Source organism: Salvelinus fontinalis, chromosome 39 (genome assembly GCF_029448725.1).
Source record: "Salvelinus fontinalis isolate EN_2023a chromosome 39, ASM2944872v1, whole genome shotgun sequence".
In the NCBI taxonomy this organism is placed as follows: Eukaryota; Metazoa; Chordata; class Actinopteri; order Salmoniformes; family Salmonidae; genus Salvelinus; species Salvelinus fontinalis.
In genome coordinates, this window is record NC_074703.1 from 3,390,940 (window position 1) to 3,416,831 (window position 25,892).

The 25,892-nt window shown below is 45.5% G+C and overlaps 2 protein-coding genes across 3 annotated transcripts; both read left to right on the plus strand.

The window, feature by feature from the left end:
* Positions 1-37: 37 nt before the first annotated feature.
* Positions 38-7,366, plus strand: LOC129838652 (solute carrier family 35 member E3-like). The gene is made up of 5 exons (XM_055905773.1): positions 38-815; positions 2,600-2,710; positions 3,278-3,436; positions 5,964-6,046; positions 6,351-7,366. Exons 1-5 carry the CDS (start codon positions 414-416, stop codon positions 6,535-6,537), a joined length of 942 nt encoding a protein of 313 aa, XP_055761748.1. The 5' UTR covers positions 38-413; the 3' UTR covers positions 6,538-7,366.
* A 3,976-nt stretch (positions 7,367-11,342) lies between these two features.
* On the plus strand, positions 11,343-25,236 carry LOC129838651 (E3 ubiquitin-protein ligase Mdm2-like). 2 transcript variants are annotated; one of them, XM_055905771.1, is made up of 11 exons: positions 11,343-12,067; positions 13,697-13,786; positions 13,899-13,973; positions 15,316-15,449; positions 17,931-17,980; positions 18,160-18,218; positions 20,845-20,914; positions 22,076-22,239; positions 23,317-23,472; positions 23,710-23,781; positions 24,429-25,236. In XM_055905771.1, the coding sequence occupies exons 2-11, from the start codon at positions 13,709-13,711 to the stop codon at positions 25,038-25,040; spliced, it is 1,470 nt and encodes a 489-aa protein (XP_055761746.1). In that variant the 5' UTR covers positions 11,343-12,067; positions 13,697-13,708; the 3' UTR covers positions 25,041-25,236. The 2 variants fall into 2 exon arrangements, with proteins under 2 accessions (XP_055761746.1, XP_055761747.1); XM_055905772.1 differs by lacking the exon at positions 11,343-12,067 and adding an exon at positions 13,338-13,579.
* Positions 25,237-25,892: the final 656 nt, after the last annotated feature.

Here is a 25,892-nt window from a genome sequence, read left to right on the forward strand (position 1 = left end):
TGTCCACGGGTAGGCGCTGTAGGGCACTGACGTGGCTAGTTCTCTTCGCAGAACACGGAAGTAAAGATCGCATCATCTGACGTCACTGCTCCCGTTAAGTTGCAACCAGGCTCTTTCTCCTGTATGATCCACATGCGATGGAAAAGTATGAAAGCGTTGTGTAACTGTACATGCAGGACCGGAACACTATAGAATGTAATGCTACTGTATAGGCTCTGTAAATGTTTACGAAAGGAGATGTATGCCCGATCAGTCGTTAGTGTCGAAGCTTGGAGAGAGACCCCCGCAACTTTTCCTGATGTGTGGCAGAGGGTAGACATTTTTGTTGGTTTACATTAGCTACCTAGCTTCATACTATACAGTACTACTGAAACCTGTATGTAGATTTTTACAGGACAGTTCTCAAAACGACCATGGCTAACCGACTGTCGGACCTTTTCTCGAATAGCCGCCTCGTCATTGGATTATTGGCCAACTTGCTATCATCGATATGCATCGTTTTCATCAACAAATGGATCTATGTTCACTATGGCTTCCCGAACATGACTCTGACTCTGATCCATTTCGTTGTGACATGGCTTGGACTATGGGTATGCCAGAAGATGGACATATTTGCGCCAAAGAGTCTCCAACCCACCAAAATTATCTGGCTCGCTCTAAGCTTCTGTGGCTTCGTGGCTTTCACCAATCTGTCTTTACAAAACAACACCATCGGTACTTACCAGCTGGCCAAAGTGATGACAACCCCTGTGATCATTGTCATACAGACAATGTACTACAAGAAGACTTTCTCCACCAAGATCAAGTTGACTTTGGTAGGTGTGTGGGGGGGGGGGGGGGGGGGGGGTTGCAATGTACAAATGCTGCTGTCTGCTACAATGTATCTATCATTCCATACAGAATGGCAGGGGGGGGGGGGGGGTTGCAATGTACAAATGCTGCTGTCTGCTACAATGTATCTAGCATTCCATACAGAATGGTAGGGGGGGGGGGGGGGTTGCAATGTACAAATGCTGTCTACTACAATGTATCTAGCATTCCATACAGAATGGCAGGGGGGGGGGGGGGTTGCAATGTACAAATGCTGCTGTCTGAGTAAATAAGAGAAAATAAATACCAGTTTTGTGTGGTGATATTTAATTATCATTGGCTTTCATTTGAAATTAAACAAGTTGGCTAATTTGCATAGAATATAGCAGTCAGCAATAAAGCTATTATAACCTACATTTTTAAAAATATCTTAAGTATCTAAATATCCTAAATTATTTGCACGTGTTGACACATTAGGGGGGGGGGGGGGGTTGCAATGTACAAATGCTGCTGTCTGCTACAATGTATCTATCATCCCACACAGAATGGCAGACTGGCATTTATTGAGATTTATTTTATTTTATATAAAATACTTTTCTATTGTACAAACATACCGAAGTTGAATTATACACAACCAAGCACACAAGTTTAAAGAAAAACTAACTTTTACAAACAGAGGTCTTATATACAGTAATTTATGCGTATCCTTTGTTTCAAATGTAGTAGTGAGTTTTAGTTTATTTTTAACTCTTAATGATTGCAACAAAAAGATAAAGCTCTCCTTCAAAAAATAAATGAGGAGGAATAGTAGCCTTCATTAATCTGCATTTGTGTATAAAGAATTTCAATAATACAATTAAATTATTGACCAGGAAATTGAATTCATTATCATCTTGGAATAAACCCGAAATTTGATGTCATTGTATGTGAAATTGGCAATATTAACATTGTTCGAAAATAATAAATCCTATAACTCCACCCAGAAAGTGGTAAAATAATCACAGCAAAATTAAATTATATTTCGTAGTTCCAATGCCATTCCCACAAAATGTACAGTGATTACGCTCTACATTGAATCAAGATGACTCATGTAGCTTTGCAGAGTGGTCACTAGCTGGCAAAGTTATAAAATCTCTCTGTCCGGTATGAAGGACGTTAGAGGTACTTTCACGAGCAGATATCCATAGACTTCCAGTCATTATGCTATCTGCTAGCAGTTACCATACTTCCAGTCCCTGTACTAGCATGCTAGCAGATATCCATAGACCTCTAGTCATTGTGCTAACGCTAGTTAGCAACTTCCATCAAACTGCACGCATTGGACATAAATGTTATCCACTAGTTCATCTGACTCTGGGGAAGTAGATAAAGGACATCATTGACAAAATCCTGAAGTATCCCTTTAACCAGGGCTCCCGAGTGGCGCAGCGGTCTAAGGCACTGCATCTCAGTGCTATCCAGGCTGTATGACATCCGGCCTTGATTGAGAGTCCCATAGTGCGGCGCACAATTGGCTCAGCATCGTCCGGAGTAGGCCGTATTTGTAAATAAGAATTTGTTCTTAACTGATTTGCCTAGTTAAAATAAAGGTTTTTTTAAATGTTATTTTTGTTTTCTAACCATCCTAATGCCTAATCCTAACTTTTTATAATGTATTTTTATGGTTACAGTAACACTATTTACCTGATGTGTGTTCCTGTGTGTCTGTCTACTAGGTACCCATAACGTTAGGTGATGTGTGTCTCTACTAGGTGCCCATAACGTTAGGTGATGTGTGTCTGTCTACTAGGTGCCCATAACGTTAGGTGTGATCCTCAACTCCTACTATGATGTGAGATTCAACCTCCTGGGGATGGTCTTTGCCACACTAGGAGTGTTCGTCACCTCCCTCTATCAGGTGGTAAGTAGTGATGCTTTGAAGTGCACTTGGACCTGGTGAACACTACAGTCTATGGGTGAACCGGTTGTCTTCCAAATGGCACCCTATTCCCTAATGGCCCTGGTCTAAAGTAGTGCACTAGAAAGGGAATAGGGTGCTAGTTGGGATGCAGACAGACTAGAACATGTTAGTGGACTTTCTTGCCTTATTCATACTTCTTATTATCAAGGGTGATTGTACTATTATCTCAGGCCTCATTATTGATTGATAATACATATCTCTCTCCCCCCCACCTTCCTCCCTCTCTCTCTCTCCCTCTCCCCACCTCCCTCCCTCTCTTCCCCCCACCTTCCTCCTACCCACCTCCCTCCCTCTCCACCTCCCTCCCTCTCTCCCCCCACCTCCCCCTACCTCCCTCCCCAACTCCCTCCCTCTCCCTCCCCACCTCCCTCCCTCTCCCCCCCACCTCTCTCCCTCTCCCCCTCCCCACCTCTCTCTCTCCCCCCACCTCCCTCCCTACCTCCCTCCTCACCTCCCTCTCTCTCCCCACCTCCCTCCCTCTCTCCCCCCCACCTCCCTCTATCTCAGTGGGTAGGTGTGAAACAGCATGAGCTCCAGGTCAACTCCATGCAGCTACTCTACTACCAGGCCCCCATGTCCTCTGCCTTCCTCCTCTCCCTCGTGCCCTTCTTCGAACCTCTCTCTGGGGAGGGGGGCATCTTCGGACCCTGGTCCTTCCCAGCACTGGTAAGAGACAGAGGGGGGGGAGGGGGGGATCACCAATCAGTTAGCTAATGGATAGTACACCTAATCAGATCTCAGCGTTGACTCTGTCACAGAGTTATTCTACAGTTTCCTCTCGCTCTCTGAGACGCACAGGGAAACATACTTTTGGAAGAACTCAGCATTGTGAGTCTGTTCAGAACTCTATGAATGCCATGGCCTTGGTTGGTTCAGGGATGGGGAAGTTGTAATCCCACTACCTATCTCATACTGCATGACTGGGGTAAGAGACTTTAAGACCAGGCCTAAGCAGATGGGCCAAAGAAACGATCAGCTCTTTTGCATGCAAGGTTAGAAGGGGGGGGGGGGCGGGACTTTGGGGGAATTCCTGGCTTAGCCTAAATATTCAAATAGTCTATTTTGTTTATGTAAATTATTTTGAGAGAGGTGTTTCATACTTTCAGTTTGTCTTGAGAATGAGTGAGAGACTACATCCTGTGATGGATTACTCATATAAGATGAGTCACTGAAGGCACACAAGCACTAGTCCTCTACGAACATGTCGAAGCATGTTCAGCTGTGTGTGGCCTGTAGTCCGCCCAGCAACCAAACCTGCCACTCGGAGCTCACTTCAACACCATTGTTCTGACCCCTAAGGTCGACAAGCCTCCACTTCCACCCCCTGGAGATAGACAAGTAATAACAAACAGTGGTACTGGTGTTGCTAATTCTGCTAACATGCTACTGTGCTGTTGTTACCTTCAGGCTATGGTGATGCTAACATGTTGTGTATCTATCTTCAGACCATGGTGATGCTAACATGTTGTATATCTACCTTCAGACCATGGTGATGCTAACATGTTGTATCTCTCCCTTCAGACCATGGTGATGCTAACATGTTGTATCTCTACCTTCAGGCCATGGTGATGCTAACATGTTGTGTATCTACCTTCAGACCATGGTGATGCTAACATGTTGTGTATCTACCTTCAGGCCATGGTGATGCTAACATGTTGTATCTCTACCTTCAGACCATGGTAATGCTAACATGTTGTATCTCTACCTTCAGGCCATGGTGATGCTAACATGTTGTATCTCTCCCTTCAGGCCATGGTGATGCTAACATGCTGTATCTCTCCCTTCAGACCATTGTGATGCTAACATGTTGTGTATCTACCTTCAGGCCATGGTGATGCTAACATGTTGTGTATCTATCTTCAGACCATGGTGATGCTAACATGTTGTGTATCTACCTTCAGACCATGGTGATGCTAACATGTTGTGTATCTACCTTCAGGCCATGGTGATGCTAACATGTTGTGTATCTATCTTCAGACCATGGTGATGCTAACATGTTGTGTATCTACCTTCAGGCCATGGTGATGCTAACATGTTGTATCTCTACCTTCAGACCATGGTGATGCTAACATGTTGTGTATCTATCTTCAGACCATGGTGATGCTAACATGTTGTGTATCTACCTTCAGGCCATGGTGATGCTAACATGTTGTATCTCTACCTTCAGACCATGGTGATGCTAACATGTTGTGTATCTATCTTCAGGCCATGGTGATGCTAACATGCTGTATCTCTCCCTTCAGACCATGGTGATGCTAACATGTTGTATCTCTACCTTCAGACCATGGTGATGCTAACATGTTGTGTATCTACCTTCAGGCCATGGTGATGCTAACATGTTGTATCTCTACCTTCAGACCATGGTGATGCTAACATGTTGTATCTCTACCTTCAGACCATGGTGATGCTAACATGTTGTGTATCTATCTTCAGACCATGGTGATGCTAACATGTTGTATCTCTCCCTTCAGACCATGGTGATGCTAACATGTTGTATCTCTCCCTTCAGACCATGGTGATGCTAACATGTTGTGTATCTATCTTCAGACCATGGTGATGCTAACATGTTGTGTATCTACCTTCAGACCATGGTGATGCTAACATGTTGTATCTCTACCTTCAGACCATGGTGATGCTAACATGTTGTATCTCTATCTTCAGACCATGGTGATGCTAACATGTTGTATCTCTATCTTCAGACCATGGTGATGCTAACATGTTGTATCTCTACCTTCAGACCATGGTGATGCTAACATGTTGTGTATCTATCTTCAGACCATGGTGATGCTAACATGTTGTATCTCTACCTTCAGGCCATGGTGATGCTAACATGTTGTGTATCTATCTTCAGACCATGGTGATGCTAACATGTTGTGTATCTATCTTCAGACCATGGTGATGCTAACATGTTGTATCTCTCCCTTCAGGCCATGGTGATGCTAACATGTTGTGTATCTATCTTCAGACCATGGTGATGCTAACATGTTGTGTATCTATCTTCAGACCATGGTGATGCTAACATGTTGTATCTCTCCCTTCAGGCCATGGTAATGCTAACATGTTGTATCTCTCCCTTCAGGCCATGGTGATGCTAACATGTTGTATCTCTCCCTTCAGACCATGGTAATGCTAACATGTTGTATCTCTCCCTTCAGGCCATGGTGATGCTAACATGTTGTATCTCTCCCTTCAGGCCATGGTGATGCTATCTGGCCTCATTGCCTTCCTAGTCAACCTGTCAATCTACTGGATCATAGGGAACACCTCTGCTGTTACGTATCCTTTTGTTCTGGAGGTCAAGGGTCAACCAATAGGACTGTCTCAAAATGTCAATTAATCTGTCCTTGATTCCTCACATCCTCTCTCCTTCTCAAAACTCATTGAAGAATAAGGTCAGAGTGGAGGGACCTTTGACCTTCTCCTCCAATATTGTTGATAAGGAGGGCGGAGATATGATATGAGGAATCACCATGACAACTAGTATAACTCTGGGGTCAATATTACAAAGGTGTGTATGTGATACATTTCAAATTCACTGTGTGCTCCTTTTTTATTTGACCTTAACCGTGAACTCCTACAGCTACAACATGTTTGGCCACTTCAAGTTCTGCATCACCCTGTTGGGGGGCTATGTTCTCTTCCAGGACCCCCTGTCTCTAAACCAGGGTCTGGGCATCCTCTGTACCCTCGCTGGCATCCTCTCCTACACCCACTTCAAGCTGGCAGAGCAGGAGGAGGGCAAAAGCAAGCTGGTCCAGAGGCCATGATAGGCCCACCGGAGTGCCAATCCATAGAGGCTGCTGCTCTCATTGGTTGCTCGACAACTCACTGGTTCCCTAGGTCTGTTTGAGGGAAGGGCCAGGTTGGAATCATAGAACTAGAGGTTGGAATCATAGAACTAGAGGCTGGAATCATAGAACTAGAGGTTGGAATCATAGAACTAGAGGTTGGAATCATAGAACTAGAGGTTGGAATCATAGAACTAGAGGTTGGAATCATAGAACTAGAGGTTGGAATCATAGAACTAGAGGTTGGAATCATATAACTAGAGGTTGGAATCATAGAACTAGAGGTTGGAATCATAGAACTAGAGGTTGGAATCATAGAACTAGAGGTTGGAATCATAGAACTAGAGGTTGGAATCATAGAACTAGAGGTTGGAATCATAGAACTAGAGGTTGGAATCATAGAACTAGAGCTTGAAATCATAGAACTAGAGCTTGGAATCATAGAACTAGAATTCTGTAGTTGGAATGTGATTGTTGAGTGAAAGGGGAACTGGCCAAACAGTGAGATAAAGGGAGGTAGTTCTGGCAGGGAACACTAATGATCATGTTTTGTAAGATAATGATGACGATGATAATACACTGCTAAAGAAGTGGAATGTATAGTGTATTGGAAGATGTGGGAGCTCAGTATTTACATTGTTTTTGCATTACTCAAGATGCTGTCTTATATTTCAGTATTTTTGCCGGTCCGATCAAACAGAGGACAACTTGCTCTTTAACAATTTCCAAATGCTGAAGATACTTTTGCATTATTTAATGATTTTCTTTTTTCATACTGTGATCTTCAATAAATTGTATTTTATTGATAGTTTTTGTCTCATTTAGGAAGCTTGGGGAAGTTACCTGAACCTGCCACAGAGCATTGAGAGGCCCATTGACAGCTGTATGAATGGAGGTTAGGTAGGGCTACCACTCATTGTGGTCGTAGAGAAAAGGACTCTGTTTTCATAGTGCTGCTCACAACCTATTTATGTCAACGGTTACTGAGTGAAAAGTAATGCATATCTCAAATACTTTCTAAGTACAGATTGTTTCATGGGAAAATGACTAAGTCACATTCTTTGTTGAACACTCTGATTACTGCTGGGACAGTCCTGAGAAACAGGAGTACATACAGCTTTTAATTTTTAACCAGGTAGGCTAGTTGATAACAAGTTCTCATTTGCAACTGCGACCTGGCCAAGATAAAGCATAGCAATTCGACACATACAACAACACAGAGTTACACATGGGCTTGCCCTTTACAAGTTAGTCAACATGGTATCATACAGGGCTGGAATAAGAGTTGGGTCATATTCATTAGTGCACACTGTAGCAAAAACGTTTTTCAACAGAAAACCAAGAGGCGTTTCTTACTGGACAAGTTAAGTTATTCCTTACCTGTTTCAGTCTGTTTTCTAATGTTTGTTATCTAGTGAATACGAACCTGCGATGGGAGGTGGTGTGGACGAGAAAAATCTAGGTGGGGACTGTGCTACAAGGTACAGGCAGTTCCCTGGTCTCAGAGAGAGGCCTCAGTGTGTTCTGCTGTCTGCTCAGCCTCTCTACGTTCACAGGCCTGCCATTGTGGCTCAGTCTAGTGTGTACACACCCAACCACCGGAGGCCAACAAAAACACATGAGCCAAATAACAAGGACATATCTGTGGTAGCACAGAACCTCAGTCCCAAATGCCACCCTACTCCCTATATAGTGCACTACCTTTGACAAGAGCCCCATGGGGAAGTAGTACCCTATAAAGGGAATAGGATGCCATTTGAGAGACGGCTTCCCCTTTCAGTATAAACTGGAACTGAATGGTTACGTGGCTATTTATAACACTTCAACGTTAGCCTATCCTGCTCATTTGCAAAGTCAATGAAGCCGGTGAGAGACTTGTTGTGAGACTGATGAGACGGCATCATGTAAGATTTAGTATTATAGAAATGATTTCCAGTCGCCAGAGACCCATCAAGTAAATCTGATCACAATGTCAATTACTTTACAAATTCTATACTCATCCTAATTCATTGAAGCAAGTGGATAACTTGACTTTAATCACTTAAGGCTAAATCCAAATGTGTGTTAGAGGCCTTTGTCATTCCATTTGTACTAATTAGAAGTTATAAAGGATTAATAACACTTATTGGAGGTTATAAGGCTTTATAACATGCCCTGACATGTTGAGGCTCTGAAAGAACAGGTCGTTCTAAAATAACATCTGACTCATGATTTCAGGCCTTCTAGGAAGGAGAGGGGGAGCAGACTGGTAAATATGCCAACGGTACCAGAGACCAAAAACTTTCTGCTGATTCAAGGACAAATAGAAGTTTTGATGTATTTTGATGCACACAGAAGTTATCAACAAAACAGACCATTTATAATGAATCTTCCACTTTTCATTTTGTCCATCAATAAACACATTTGTGAAATGATTTAATCCAAATCAAGGAGCCATTTCTGACCAGTAGGCCTTTTCCTTTTTAGATGTTGTGGTTTGACTTTCATTAACCAAGGAAAGTCGTGACGTTTCTCTCGGTCTCAATGACCACTAGTTCCATGACCACTAGTTCCATGACCACTAGTTCCATGACCACTAGTTCCATGACCACTAGTTCAATGACCACTAGTTCCATGACCATTAGTTCAATGACCACTAGTTCAATGACCACTAGTTCCATGACCACTAGTTCAATGACCACTAGTTCAATGACCACTAGTTCCATGACCACTAGTTCAATGACCACTAGTTCAATGACCACTAGTTCCATGACCACTAGTTCCATGACCACTAGTTCCATGACCACTAGTTCAATGACCATTAGTTCAATGACCACTAGTTCAATGACCACTAGTTCCATGACCATTAGTTCCATGACCATTAGTTCAATGACCATTAGTTCCATGACCATTAGTTCAATGACCATTAGTTCAATGACCATTAGTTCAATGACCATTAGTTCAATGACCACTAGTTCAATGACCACTAGTTCCATGACCATTAGTTCCATGACCACTAGTTCCATGACCACTAGTTCCATGACCACTAGTGTAACAGATGTAACTTTACGTCGTCCCCTCGCCCCGACACGGGCGCGAACCAGGGACCTTCTGCACACATCAACAACGGTCGCCCACGAAGCGTCGTTACCCATCGCTCCACATAAGCCGCAGCCCTTGCAGAGCAAGGGGCAACCCTACTTAAAGTCTCAGAGCAAGTGACGTAACTGATTAAAATGCTACTAGCGCGTACCCGCTAACTAGCTAGCCATTTCACATCCGTTACACTCACCCCCCTTTCAACCTCCTCCTTTTCCGCAGCAACCAGTGATCCGGGTCACGGCACCAATGTAGCAGATGTAACTTTACGTCGTCGCCCCGACACGGGCGCGAACCAGGGACCTTCTGCACACATCAACAACGGTTGCCCACGAAGCATCGCTACCCATCGCTCCACAAAGGCCGCGGCCCTTGCAGAGCAAGGGGCAACCCTACTTAAAGTCTCAGAGCAAGTGACGTAACTGATTGAAATGCTACTAGCGCGTACCCGCTAACTAGCTAGCCATTTCACATCCGTTACACTCACCCCCCTTTCAACCTCCTCCTTTTCCGCAGCAACCAGTGATCCGGGTCACGGCACCAATGTAACAGATGTAACTTTACGTCGTCCCCTCGCCCCGACACGGGCGCGAACCAGGGACCCTCTGCACACATCAACAACGGTTGCCCACGAAGCATCGCTACCCATCGCTCCACAAAGGCCGCGGCCCTTGCAGAGCAAGGGGCAACCCTACTTAAAGTCTCAGAGCAAGTGACGTAACTGATTGAAATGCTACTAGCGCGTACCCGCTAACTAGCTAGCCATTTCACATCCTTTACACTCACCCCCCTTTCAACCTCCTCCTTTTCCGCAGCAACCAGTGATCCGGGTCACGGCACCAATGTAACAGATGTAACTTTACGTCGTCCCCTCGCCCCGACACGGGCGCGAACCAGGGACCCTCTGCACACATCAACAACGGTTGCCCACGAAGCATCGCTACCCATCGCTCCACAAAGGCCGCGGCCCTTGCAGAGCAAGGGGCAACCCTACTTAGTCTCAGAGCAAGTGACGTAACTGATTGAAATGCTACTAGCGCGTACCCGCTAACTAGCTAGCCATTTCACATCCGTTACACTCACCCCCCTTTCAACCTCCTCCTTTTCCGCAGCAACCAGTGATCCGGGTCACGGCACCAATGTAACGTTACACTAGTTCAATGACCATTAGTTCCATGACCACTAGTTCAATGACCACTAGTTCAATGACCACTAGTTCAATGACCACTAGTTCAATGACCACTAGTTCCATGACCACTAGTTCAATGACCACTAGTTCCATGACCACTAGTTCCATGACCATTAGTTCAATGACCACTAGTTCAATGACCACTAGTTCCATGACCACTAGTTCCATGACCACTAGTTCAATGACCACTAGTTCAATGACCGACCACTAGTTCCATGACCACTAGTTCAATGACCACTAGTTCAATGACCACTAGTTCAATGACCACTAGTTCAATGACCATTAGTTCAATGACCACTAGTTCAATGACCACTAGTTCAATGACCACTAGTTCCATGACCATTATTTCCATGTATCTTCTGTTGTAGATTCACTGATACCAGTTTATTCTCTGTTCTTCGAACCAAAGGACTAGCATCATATGGACTAGCATCATATGGACTAGCATCATAAGGACTAGCATCATGGCACTATGATGATGAAGTGTGAACTGCCAGGACATGTCTCAGCATCCGACCAGACCAGGGGCAGAATAGGACTGCTGATCTAGGATCAGGTCCCCCATGTCCATGTTATCCGATTCATTGTGATCTAAAAGGCAGAACGAATCCCAGATCAGCACTCCTACGCTTGATACATGGCCCTAGAGCAGAGCTGGTTGACAGAATAACAGAACGTAACACAAACACACTTTTGTCTCTGGCAGAAGGAGGCAATGATTTCGCAGTCAGCAAGTAGCCATGTGAAGAGTCACAATACCCCCTGTTTCAACGAGCGAGTGCAATGTCAAGAGTTGACCCATATTGGAGTGAAGATACAGAACACTGATGTATTCCTTTCTCAGGGGATAATGATGATGAATACACTTATAAATCCAGACATACAGAAACCTGTCTATTATATTAATTCAATGTGGCTGATTTCTTCTTCACACTGACTGTGTGATTTGAATGACAACCAATGCCCTTTACCCTCTGATGATTGTATCAATGATTAATCAATCCAGCCAATCAGTTCCAATGTTTCTTTCCACTATAAAACTATGAACATTCCCCACATGCAGGTAGTCTTTTCTTCTTCTTGTAAAAACAGACATATTTGTCTTCTTCTTGTGATTGATTAGTCAACCTGATTCATCTTCGGTGCACGTGCCCTACTTTGGAACCGCCACTAGAGGCGACAAAATTAACGTTCGTTTGCCTCGCTAACTTTAGAAGCAAGTTATTGGATTGTGAAAGTAACGTAAGTGAAGACAATAATGTGCTCTAAATCTATTTAAATATTGCTATGGAAGTTTAAATGCAAGCTATTGTGTATAATAGTTTAACTATGCGTTATTTTGACATGTAATTTGTACAACCACTACATTTTATAGTTGATGTTTGAATAGCATTAGCCACATGCTACAAGGCCTCTCATCCTCGTGTTTTCCTGATGGCTAAAACGGAAACTACTAGTAAGGAGTTAACGTTGAATAGCTAGACGTTAACACATAGTAGCGAAGTGTGGTAGCTAGTAGTACAACGGCTAAACCTGCAATGTAATGTTAACCTAGCAAGAGTGTCGTCAAATATGTTTATCTGTGGTGTCGTAGTTACTCATCTAACAAAAGGCACATGAAGATATATCAAAAATCGCTGCCTGGTCAGCGACACCAACTTGCTAACTTAGTCAACGTCTGGACTGTAGTTGCTCGTTCAACAGTTTTATTTTTGGCGGTACAGCGTAACGTTAGTGGTTAGCTAGTTAAAACATATATTGTAAATACCACACATTGAATCTAGCTAGATGCCTATGTTAAATACACTTGACTGTAACGTTTGTTATTAATCAGCTATACTAACTTGCCAATATTGCACACTGGTCTACTTTACTGGCTTCCAGAGCCCCACAACTGGGTCGTGGGTCTTTCCAAGCTGTTTGTCTTCATTGTGTTTTGACAGATTGATAGGAAACTATCCCATTTGGATTGGTAGCAATAACAGGATGAGGATTGAAGTGTAGGTAACGTTACTTTTCGCAGGTCAGGTTCTTTCATGCGATTGAATAACATTGATGGATATCTACAACAGAAAAACTAAACTCATGACCAAATGTTAGATCAGATAAAAATTGTTATCAGTGAGTCCAGATGTCAAACCCCTCTTAAATGTTAGTGACAAATCGTTACTTTGGCTTTAATCCCGTACTTTGTAATTTCATATCCACGGTGGTAACGTTAATATCCAGTGGCAACCAGTTTATGTCCAATATTTCACCTGTCAACTTGCATGGCTCTTTCTTTGTTTGGAAAAGCAATAGCTAAGAGAGTCAGTCGAGACACCCTTCCTCCAACCCTGCCCATGTCAGTAAAACAGCTGATTGTTACACAATGCAGGGCTGTAGTAAACTGGGACATGCCCGGGCATATCCAACTCTAGCAGCCAACTCCGCACTAAGGGTGGAGGCGGGTGCACCGACGCAGGGTGACCGCTAGGTGGGCGAGTCAAAGCGGTGTGCTCGTCATGCTAAAACATGTTACGGTTAGTAATCTCGCTTCAACCAGACGCCGGCTGCGCCCAATAGCATCCTAGCGTCAACAGTGCTAGTCCTGACATGTCTCTCAGAGCCTATTTAAATCCGGGGGAGACGGGGAAGTGGTTCCTAATGCTACCAGCCGAGCTGAAGCACTTTATGTACAGAATATGAAGGGTGTATTATAGAGGGGGTAGATAAATAACATCTACTCATTAGTACTTCTATTTATTTATTTAGGTAAACTTGTTTTTGTCTTCCAAAGCTTGTCTTGACATGTATGTAGTTGTGTACTTTTATAAGGCATTGCATGTTAACTTGGAAATTAACATGTATTTTACCTCTACTTTTCGACAGGTGAAAGACAGAATGGCAGAGAATTGTGAGAGAATGGCAGAATGGCATAGAAATAGTTCCCAAATAAATACGTTGGACAATGAGAAACTTGTAAGTATGAATTTAAACCGCTTTCTCTCTATCACACTATTTAAGTCATATTTGTTTACAGTTACATTGAATCTAAAATAATATTTTTTGTTTATGTGCTATATTTTCACAGGTAAGACCAAAAGAGAAACTGCATATCTTATTACAACAGGCAGGTGCAGACAAAGACATTTTCACCTTGAAAGAGGTAAGACGTGACCTGACAGCTGGCTGTTTTGTTTCCTATATCCTGCTGATATAGAACCACTAGTCTTTGGCTTAACTTTAGTTAATCAAGTTATTGTTCCATGAAGCAGACAGAGAAAATATTTTAAGATCTTCAATAGACATTATCTCCCAGACTTTTCAGTTTCTGTAATTATTTTCTAGTCTCACATTTTTTTAAATACATTTTTTACATTTAAATATTTTATGTTTTGAATTTCCAATTGCAGTATATCTTAGCGTTTACTCCTAGAATAGTGGGTATTAGTTTCTAAAGGGGGGAAAGTCACTCTTAATTTGTCGTTAGCAGCCAAACTACTGGTATCTACTTTGTATTTGTTTCTGGATTATTCTCTGCATCGTTGGATTTACACTAGTTTCACTATTGATTGTCGCTTTCATCAACTAAGCACTGCATACGGTAGTTGCTCTTAAACATTAGAATGGCTTTTGACTTGGTTCTATTGTTTTCCTATTGGTATGCTGTTTTACCTACTTTAGTTGATTGAACTGATTGTAAGTCACTGGATAACCGTGTCTACTAAACTAGAATACAAATGCACTGTCATTTACGAGCTATGATTGGCTAGCAGGCCACCTTGGTTTGAGGACACGTCACACAGCTTTGATGAGACATGTCAGGGGGGGTCTGTCTGTGTGAGAGTCTGAGTCATAGAGAGAGACTGGTGATTATCTTAGTTAGAATGTTAGAGTGTTCAGTCACCTCTGACTCACTGGGGTTCTAATGGACCTCTGGAATGTCTAACTAGTCTGGGACTCCGTGTTTGGCTCCTTCCTCTCTGTTGTTCATCGGGGAGACAGAGTTATCTCAGAGAGAGAGGCGCTCCTCTGATGCTGTAGTTTATAGAGTGTATGGGAGTGCTGAGCGTTTTACTGGTCCACATTGATTGCTGGAAAATGTGTTTACAGTCTGTGTAATCTGCTTTTATCATAAGGAACTGATGCCTTCATGGCAGTGATCAGTCTATCACAATAGCCTCCTGTCAGCTAGAGAAGTATATTGGGTGGAGTCATACACTTCTACTCAGTGCAGTGATAATGTATCTATCAGTTGCCTGTCTAAATTGTGACCCAGAATACTCTGGATCAGTATATGGAGGATATCAACTAGACTGAGACAGGACTGTCTGGATCAGTATATGGAGGATATCAACTAGACTGAGACAGGACTATTGGTGGTGCAGTCTTATCCTGAGACATTCCCAGGCTTCTTGTCTTGACCTCTGCCTGTACCCTGTTTCTCTCTCTCTTGTGTGTGTTACGCTGTGGTGTTGACCTCTGACCCCTGTTCTGTCTATTGTCAGGTGATATTCTACCTGGGACAGTACATCATGAAGAAACAGCTTTATGACATGAAGCAGCAACACATAGTGCACTGTGCTGATGACCCACTGGGGGCTGTACTGGGAGTGGACAGCTTCTCTGTTAAAGAACCACGGTGAGGACACACACACATCTTCTCTATCAAAGAGCCGCACCCACTCACACAATAACACACACAGCTTGGGACGGACAATAAACCCCCAACACACACACACTCCGTTTGCTCGGCTCGCGTTGCTCTAATACAACCTCTCTAGGCCTCTAATGCAGCCCCTCTAGCCCATCTACACAGCCTTTAATGCATCCCCTCTACACAGCCTCTAATGCAGCCCCTCTACACAGCCTCTAATGCATTCCCTCTACACAGCCTCTAATGCAGCCCCTCTACACAGCCAATCTCTAATGCAGCTCCTCTACACAGCCAGTCTCTAATGCAGCTCCTCTACACAGCCGGCTCTAATGCAGTCCCTCTACACAGCCTCTAATGCAGCCCCTCTACACAGCCTCTAATGCAGCCCCTCTACACAGCCTCTAATGCAGCCCCTCTACACAGCCAGCCTCTAATGCAGCCCCTCTACACAGCCAGCCTCTAATGCAATCCCTCTACACAGCCTCTAATGCAGCCCCTCTACACAGCCTCTAATGCAGCCCCTCTACACAGCCTCTAATGCAGCCCCTCTACACAGCCTCTAATGCAGCCCCTCTACACAGCCTCTAATGCAGCCCCTCTACACATCCTCTAATGCAGCCCCTCTACGCAGCCTCTAATGCAGCCCCTCTACGCAGCCTCTAATGCAGCCCCTCTACACAGCCAGCCTCTAATGCAGCCCCTCTACACAGCCAGCCTCTAATGCAGCCCCTCTACACAGCCAGCCTCTAATGCAGCCCCTCTACACAGCCAGCCTCTAATGCAGCCCCTCTACACAGCCAGCCTCTAATGCAGCCCCTCTACGCAGCCCCTCTACACAGCCAGGCTCTAATGCAGCCCCTCTACACAGCCAGCCTCTAATGCAGCCCCTCTACACAGCCAGCCTCTAATGCAGCCCCTCTACATAGCCTCTAATGCAGCTTCTCTACACAGCCTCTAATGCAGCTTATCTACACAGCCAGCCTCTAATGCAGCCCTTCTACACAGCCTCCAATGCAGCCCTTCTACACAGCCTCCAATGCAGCCCCTCTACACAGCCTCTAATGCAGCCCCTCTACACAGCCTCTAATGCAGCCCCTCTACACAGCCTCTAATGCAGCCCCTCTACACAGCCTCTAATGCAGCCCCTCTACACAGCCTCTAATGCAGCCCCTCTACACAGCCTCTAATGCAGCCCCTCTACGCAGCCTCTAATGCAGCCCCTCTACGCAGCCTCTAATGCAGCCCCTCTACACAGCCAGCCTCTAATGCAGCCCCTCTACACAGCCAGCCTCTAATGCAGCCCCTCTACACAGCCAGCCTCTAATGCAGCCCCTCTACACAGCCAGCCTCTAATGCAGCCCCTCTACACAGCCAGCCTCTAATGCAGCCCCTCTACGCAGCCCCTCTACACAGCCAGGCTCTAATGCAGCCCCTCTACACAGCCAGCCTCTAATGCAGCCCCTCTACACAGCCAGCCTCTAATGCAGCCCCTCTACATAGCCTCTAATGCAGCTTCTCTACACAGCCTCTAATGCAGCTTATCTACACAGCCAGCCTCTAATGCAGCCCTTCTACACAGCCTCCAATGCAGCCCTTCTACACAGCCTCCAATGCAGCCCCTCTACACAGCCTCTAATGCAGCCCCTCTACACAGCCTCTAATGCAGCCCCTCTACACAGCCTCTAATGCAGCCCCTCTACACAGCCTCTAATGCAGCCCCTCTACACAGCCTCTAATGCAGCCCCTCTACACAACCTCTAATGCAGCCCCTCTACACAACCTCTAATGCAGCCCCTCTACACAGCCTCTAATGCAGCCCCTCTACACAGCCAGCCTCTAATGCAGCCCCTCTACACAGCCAGCCTCTAATGCAGCTCCTCTACACAGCCAGCCTCTAATGCATCTCCTCTACACAGCCAGCCTCTAATGCAGCCCCTCTACACAGCCTCTAATGCAGCCCCTCTACACAGCCTCTAATGCAGCCCCTCTACACAGCCAGCCTCTAATGCAGTCCCTCTACACAGCCTCTAATGCAGCTCCTCTACACAGCCTCTAATGCAGCTCCTCTACACAGCCTCTAATGCAGCGCCTCTAATGCAGCCCCCTACACAGCCTCTAATGCAGCTCCTCTACACAGCCTCTAATGCAGCTCCTCTACACAGCCTCTAATGCAGTCCCTCTACATAGCCTCTAATGCAGCCCCTCTATGCAGCCCCTCTACACAGCCTCTAATACAGACTCTGGCCTCTAGTACAGCTCCTCTGGTCCTCTAATACAGACTCTGGCCTCTAGTACAGCCACTTAATATGCTGTCACCTGTTGCATGTGTTGGCTCAGATGTGCACTGATGTTTCAAAAAGAAGTTACTGATGAGCAGCCTTCTGTTTGCTAAACAAATGAGATGTCTGATAGTGAAACCGTTTCACTATGCTAATGTTAGCCTTTGTATGTTTTTTGTTCTTTCAGAGTCCTCTTCGCTATGATCACACAAAATCTCCTCGCGGTGAAAAATCAAGGTACTTTTAGCTTTCCTTTTGTCACTTCCTATTGTCCTGTAGTTTCTAGTTGATATACATCTCTCTTTTGAAAAAGCCATTTGTACGCTAGGCAGTTCAATGTATTGGGCTGATAAGACAAGTGAGGAAGTAGTCTATTCTGATTTTTAAATGTAGATGTTTCTTTTTTTCCTTTTTAGAATCCCAATCTGTCTTCACGGAACCCAGGAGCCAGAGTGAACCGGATAGAGGGCCTAAGGTAAGAAGACCACATAGAAAGAGCATCTATTCATTGTATTTCTATGCTGGACACATTAAACTAAATGAGGGGGGGGGACAAGAGCATGTGGTTGGTTGATACATTCCAGTTGGGGGCATTGCTATAATGTTGCCGTACTAGATGGCAGCTGTTTTACAAGATCCGACCCAACTTTGCTATTTTGTCATTCTTTAGTCGTAATTATAGAAATAAAAATAAATTCCCATGAATTTTTTTCCGCTGTAATTTATTACAACCGACAAGACCTTTTGAACATCAGTTCTGGCTTCGACTCATAAGAGCCCCGGGCTCTGTCTGATACTAGTGTTTAACCAGGGCTGGGATAATGTTGCATTGGTTATACAGTAGCTGGTACTGTCTGATACTAGTGTTTAACCAGGGCTGGGATAATGTTGCATTGATTATACAGTAGCTGGTACTGTCTGATACTAGTGTTTAACCAGGGCTGGGATAATGTTGCATTGGTTATACAGTAGCTGGTACTGTCTGATACTAGTGTTTAACCAGGGCTGGGATAATGTTGCATTGATTATACAGTAGCTGGTACTGTCTGATACTAGTGTTTAACCAGGGCTGGGATAATGTTGCATTGATTATACAGTAGCTGGTACTGTCTGATACTAGTGTTTAACCAGGGCTGGGATAATGTTGCATTGATTATACAGTAGCTGGTACTGTCTGATACTAGTGAGATCTGTTTATGACAGTTTGCGGTGGAACACGTGAAAATTGCATGTACTTCCAGAATAGTTTTGTCGAGCTAGTCATAGGTGAGCTGGTCGCTGGCTATCGACCCATTGGAGAGCACTGCCGTAGACCCACTCCAATCTGCACTCTGTCCCAACCACTGTTCTCTGTTTTTTATCACTGAGCAAATCTCAGGTCTGATGAGCACAAACTTGAACGTTGTGAAAATCCTGTTCAACGTTCCGGCACGCGCTTACTGTGAACATTGAGGCTGCTACTGTGGCTATTTGATCATAATGTAGGCCTACCAGAGTGGCCTACCATCAAAAACAATGGAGAAAATGCATCCCATAACATTTTAACATGGAAATACTGCCCCTTTAAGACAAAAAAATAACTTTTTACCTGACTGGCTTTTCAAATATGTCTAGAAATGTACACGTTTCGTGGTCTTGTAAGAAGCAATCACTCCCCTATTGCTGACTACAAATGATCTATAACTGGGCTAATAACTCACTAACTAAAAGCTGGGCTAATAACTCACTAGCAAAGGATATGAACAAATGTGCACAAGTCGCTCTCGCTTTGATCTCAAAACAAGCGCTTCTACTCACGACCGCTCATGCTGTAAACACAGTCCAGTTCATCTACTCACGACCGCTCATGCTGTAAAAACAGTCCAGTGAATGGCACAGGTCCATATATGGCAATGGTCTATTTGCATATAGGCCTACTGCAGTTCTGATTGGTTATGGCTCACAGGCATGAGTCGTGCCTGTCAATGCAACTAGAATCCTACTCAGATGCATTCTTTCTAATTTTCCACTTCTCTTTGGCAGTTGGAAATAAACAGAGAGGAATGATTAGTAGCATTTTTAAATGTAGACTATTTAACAAAAGTAATTGCGAGCACTTTTAAGATGTTGTTTGATGGTATTTCATGGGAAAATATTTAGGCCGATGTGGAGTCTGCTTACCAGACTTTTCTCACATCTTTCAATTCTGTATTTCACCACTGCTTTCCCTTAGTTAAACCACCTAAGAGAGCAGCAGATGGGTTCTGTATTTCACCACTGCTTTCCCTTAGTTAAACCACCTAAGAGAGCAGCAGAAGGGTTCTGTATTTCACCACTGCTTTCCCTTAGTTAAACCACCTAAGAGAGCAGCAGAAGGGTTCTGTATTTCACCACTGCTTTCCCTTAGTTAAACCACCTAAGAGAGCAGCAGAAGGGTTCTGTATTTCACCACTGCTTTCCCTTAGTTAAACCACCTAAGAGAGCAGCAGAAGGGTTCTGTATTTCACCACTGCTTTCCCTTAGTTAAACCACCTAAGAGAGCAGCAGAAGGGTTCTGTATTTCACCACTGCTTTCCCTTAGTTAAACCACCTAAGAGAGCAGCAGAAGGGTTCTGTATTTCACCACTGCTTTCCCTTAGTTAAACCACCTAAGAGAGCAGCAGAAGGGTTCTGGAAACCTTGGTTTACAACCGGGCTCAAAAATAGTTGTATAGCGGTGGGCCACCGTTACTAAATTAATATAGGGGAAACACTTCTCCATCACCCTCCATTTTAAATAGTTACAAACAAACTGTAAATCAAATCAAATTTTATTGGTCACACACATATGTTATTGTGAGTGTAATGAAAATGCTTGTGATCAAACTAATTGCCTAGCTCTGGGTCGGGGATGTAAACATACTCAACCTCAAGTTGAAACAACTTTAGTTTGGTGTCAGAGTGATGTTTATACTGGCACGTGTTCCAAGACGGTCTCCCTTGGAGCTGCTGATGCGGTTTTTCCTGTGATGTCGTTTTAAGTGGTAGCTGTGCCTGAGTGAGTTTTATAGGCAGACCTCCCTCAGTGTCCTGGTTCACTGGTTGATTTCTCTAACGCTTCCTCCTGTTTCATCTGTTTACAGGACACAGACTCAGACTGTCATTCATCATCTACCTCAGAACGCAGGAGAAGGAGGAGGAGTAGTGACCCTGGTGAGTGTGTCTGCCTCTCTGTCTGCCTGCCTCTGCCTCTCTGTCTGCCTGCCTCTGCCTCTCTGTCTGCCTGCCTCTGCCTCTCTGTCTGCCTGCCTCTGCCTCTCTGTCTGCCTGCCTCTGCCTCTCTGTCTGCCTGCCTCTCTCTGTCTGCCTGCCTCTCTCTGTCTGTCTGACTCTCTCGCTGCCTGTCTCTGTGTCTGTCTGCCTGCCTCGCTGCCTGTCTCTGTGTCTGTCTGCCTGCCTCGCTGCCTCTCTCTGTCTGTCTGCCTGCCTCGCTGCCTGCCTTTCTGTCTGTCTGCCTGCCTGCCTTTCTGTCTGTCTGTCTCTCTGTCTGTGTTGTTGGAGTACTCCAGCAGTGTGTACATAAGCCTACACCTACTAACTACACCAGTCCTGCTCATGTGAATCTGTGCTGTAATTTCCTCCTGGAGAAAGACTGATGTCGTGTCAGACCGCATGGCTTCATGTGTTGCCCTGTCAAGTCTGTTGGGGAAGCAAAGACTGAGTTATGGATCCATCAAAGCATAGAACCACAGTCACTTTTAATGGGTCCGCCCAGACTTGTCCTTCTTGACAGGGGTTTTCTGGCCATCTGTAGCACGGCAGGCAGACGTGGTGGTCTGAGATGGTATCTCTGTGTAGGATAGGACCAGCTATCAGACCGTAGGAACACTCTGGTCTGGAGGCTGTGGAGAATGTTTTCAGATGACTTTTCCTCACAATGAGTCTCTTCAGTCCCAAAGCAGCCTGACGGCCTCCACACACAGACAACCACAAAGACAGTCCTGTTCCCAACGGACCAGGGGGGGAATCCACAAGTCCTCGCCTGATGAATTGATATGGACCATTTTTAAAGACTGGGGATTTTATTGCTCTTAGCTACTGATCGTACCTCAGGGCCCAGTACACAGATACGGCTATAAACAAATCCTTCATGTCTTGTGAACATCACATAAGATATTAAATTGTCATCAAGGGAGAAACAGCTTTGTTAAAGACTTATCAGTATGTTTCAATATGTCAACGGAGTGATCGGATGCACAATGTTCCTCTCTATGGCCATCAGAGGAGAAATGGCTCATTTGAAAGAAATTGTTGACAGTCGTATTTGATGTGTCAACCCGACTAAAACCACTGCTCACCTCTGTTCTATTCCAGAGGGGACATCATCGACACAAGAGGAGGACGGGTGTGAGCCCAGGAAGAGACATAGGTCAGACAGCTTTTCTCTGACCTTTGATGACAGCATGTTCTGGTGTGTGATTGGAGGCCTGAAACGAGACCGGAGGAGCAGCGAGTCTTCAAACTCCCACAGTAACACTGTGAGTAGCCTCCTGTGACTCTGTGGGTCAGCCTCCTGTGACTCTGTGGGTCAGCCTCCTGTGACTCTGTGGGTCAGCCTCCTGTGACTCTGTGGGTCAGCCTCCTGTGGGTCAGCCTCCTGTGACTCTGTGGGTCAGCCTCCTGTGACTCTGTGGGTCAGCCTCCTGTGACTCTGTGGGTCAGCCTCCTGTGACTCTGTGGGTCAGCCTCCTGTGACTCTGTGGGTCAGCCTCCTGTGACTCTGTGGGTCAGCCTCCTGTGACTCTGTGGGTCAGCCTCCTGTGGGTCAGCCTCCTGTGACTCTGTGGGTCAGCCTCCTGTGACTCTGTGGGTCAGCCTCCTGTGACTCTGTGGGTCAGCCTCCTGTGACTCTGTGGGTCAGCCTCCTGTGACTCTGTGGGTCAGCCTCCTGTGGGTCAGCCTCCTGTGACTCTGTGGGTCAGCCTCCTGTGACTCTGTGGGTCAGCCTCCTGTGACTCTGTGGGTCAGCCTCCTGTGACTCTGTGGGTCAGCCTCCTGTGACTCTGTGGGTCAGCCTCCTGTGACTCTGTGGGTCAGCCTCCTGTGACTCTGTGGGTCAGCCTCCTGTGACTCTGTGGGTCAGCCTCCTGTGACTCTGTGGGTCAGCCTCCTGTGGGTCAGCCTCCTGTGACTCTGTGGGTCAGCCTCCTGTGACTCTGTGGGTCAGCCTCCTGTGACTCTGTGGGTCAGCCTCCTGTGACTCTGTGGGTTAGCCTCCTGTGACTCTGTGGGTCAGCCTCCTGTAACTCTGTGGGGGAGCCTCCTGCAGTACAACTATTTACCCTGTCACTGTAGTTTCAACAATCCTAAATAAAAGGAGGGTGAGATCCTAAACTAGAGAATACCTGCTGGGTTACAAAATTATACAGATGAAGGAATGAGTTTATTAATTCCTACACATAATGGTCAGACTAAATGTTTCACGTCTAGTGTGTGACATCGGTTTGTTCAGTACTTTAGATTCTGAGTAAAAAATGATGATTGTAATTTGTAAATCTATCGGCAGCTGTGTAAGTCCCATGTTACTGAGCTCTCTCTCTTGTCTCTCTCAACAGGAAGTAGGTTCGTTGGTCAGTGACGTGTGTGACGATGGTCTGAGCCAGGATCTGGACTCTGAGTCTGATAACTTCAGCGTGGAGTTTGAGGTGGAGTCCATCGACTCGGATGCCTACAGCGATCCCGAAGAGGCTTCAGTGTCTGGAGAGGACGAGGTCTCGGCTCACTGTCTTTTCAACTGTGTTTCCGCTGCATTTATTTAGCTGTGGTGCACCACCACCACACCAACAAAAAGCAGACATTTTCAGTGGTTCTAAAATTATCACGGGGGGGCATGCTCCCGGACCCCCCGAGGAAACATTGGTGTGTGTGTCATTTCAAACAGCTCCCTCTAGTGTCCTGGGGTCAAACTGCAGCTGTTGACTCCCTGTGTCTCTGTCGTTCTCTCACAGGTGTATGAAGTCACCATCTTTGAGGCAGAGGAGGAGGACTCGTTCGATGACGACACTGAAATCACGGAAGCGGTATGTTTCATATTACCCATAATAAAACACATCTAATCAACACAAGGATACCACAGATCATTTCTCAGAATTCTGATTGGCCAACATGCTGCTTAGCTGTTTTTTTGTCACTCGCTACCAATGTTCTGGTTGGTTAGTGCCTGTTGTCTAATCTGGCGGTGTGGTCTAATCTAGGGGTGTGGTCTAATCTAGGGGTGTGGTCTAATCTAGCGGTGGTGCCTGTGGTCTAATCTAGCGGTGGTGCCTGTGGTCTAATCTAGCGGTGGTGCCTGTCGTCTAATCTAGCGGTGTTGTCTAATCTAGCGGTGTTGTCTAATCTAGCGGTGGTGCCTGTTGTCTAATCTAGCGGTGTTGTCTAATCTAGCGGTGGTGCCTGTGGTCTAATCTAGCGGTGTTGTCTAATCTAGCGGTGGTGCCTGTGGTCTAATCTAGCGGTGGTGCCTGTGGTCTAATCTAGCGGTGTTGTCTAATCTAGCGGTGTCGTCTAATCTAGCGGTGTTGTCTAATCTAGCGGTGTCGTCTAATCTAGCGGTGTTGTCTAATCTAGCGGTGTTGTCTAATCTAGCGGTGCTGGCTGTGGTCTAATCTAGCGGTGGTGCCTGTGGTCTAATCTAGCGGTGTGGTCTAATCTAGCGGTGTTGTTTCAGGACTACTGGAAGTGCTCAAAGTGTGAGGAGTTGAACCCTCCCCTCCCCCGTAACTGCAACCGCTGCTGGACGCGTAGAATGGATTGGTTTCCCGAGGCCGACAGCAACTCTGCTACCACCACCACCATAGCCCCTAACCTCAAACCCTTTCCCCCCAAGCCTTCCCCAGCCCCGACAGAGCCCGACGAGACCGAAGGACTGGATGTCCCAGACGGGAAGAGAGCCAGGTCGCCCCTTCCCCTCCTCAAAGACTCCCAGGATTTGGTCTCTGGGCCCGATTCCCAAGACTCGGCCTGCTCCTCCCAGCCCTCCACCTCTTCTTCGAACTCCAATGGTGTAGGCTCATGCTCGTCCTCTAGCGCCCCCTTCAGCCAAGAAGTGATGGCACCAGACTTGGAGCGTTTCAACAGCCTGGAGGCTCACCTCCCCGCCAGCTGCCTGGAGCCCTGCGTCATCTGTCAGACCAGGCCCAAGAACGGCTGCATCGTACACGGACGCACCGGACACCTCATGGCCTGTTACACCTGCGCCAGGAAACTGAAGAAGAGGAACAAGCTGTGTCCTGTCTGCAGGGAGCCTATCCAGTCTGTCGTCTTAATTTATCTCAGCTGAGGACGGCTATCGGCTAAGACTGTACATTCCAAATAGCAGTCTATTCCCTATGTAGTGCACTACTTTCAACCATGGCCACATAGGACTCTGGTCTAAAGTAGTGCACTACATAGGGAATAGGATGTAACCCAAAGCTACACAGCTCCCTGATCCTCAAAACAACTTAAATCCTGAATGAATAAGTAATATGTTTTAATTTGTTTATTTGGAAGTGATTTTATTTATTAACAGTTTGTTGACTATCAAACAAGGAGCCTGTTGATGTGGGTTTGATTTCTAGTGTTCAGTCAAATAGCCTTAATAGTTTTTCAAATGGATCAAATTCTCTTAGCAGTCATATTCTTTATTCAATCAAAAATATATTGAATATATCTAGCAAATTAACAGATATATATTTTGGTTTTTCTTTGTTTATTTTCACCTTGTGTCTTCCCTCTATTCTGCACAGATGATAATGACAGTCTTTTATAATTGTATCTATAATGATATGGGGTTTAATAAGCTACGTGAACGTCTAATGTCTCAAAGTTCACCAGTAGAAAGAGACATTTGTTGTTGACTCGTCGACAAGAGAGCGAGTGGGTAGTAGTTGCTAGGGGGACGGCTTTTCATTTAAATCTTCAGGAAACATGCCTCAACCTATTAAAACCCAGGTTTTGATTTGCTGTGATTCTAGTTCTTTAAACCCTGTTTTTGTAGTTAAATCTTCCCCCACCAGACAAGCCTCCAATCTAGTACTTTTAGCCATCATGGCTTTCCCCTCCACAGTGGTCTTAGTGTTGGTTGTCATGGCTCCTGTAGGGTCTGTGGTGAGGACAGCGAGGAGAGAGTACCTCCTGTAGGGTCTGTGGT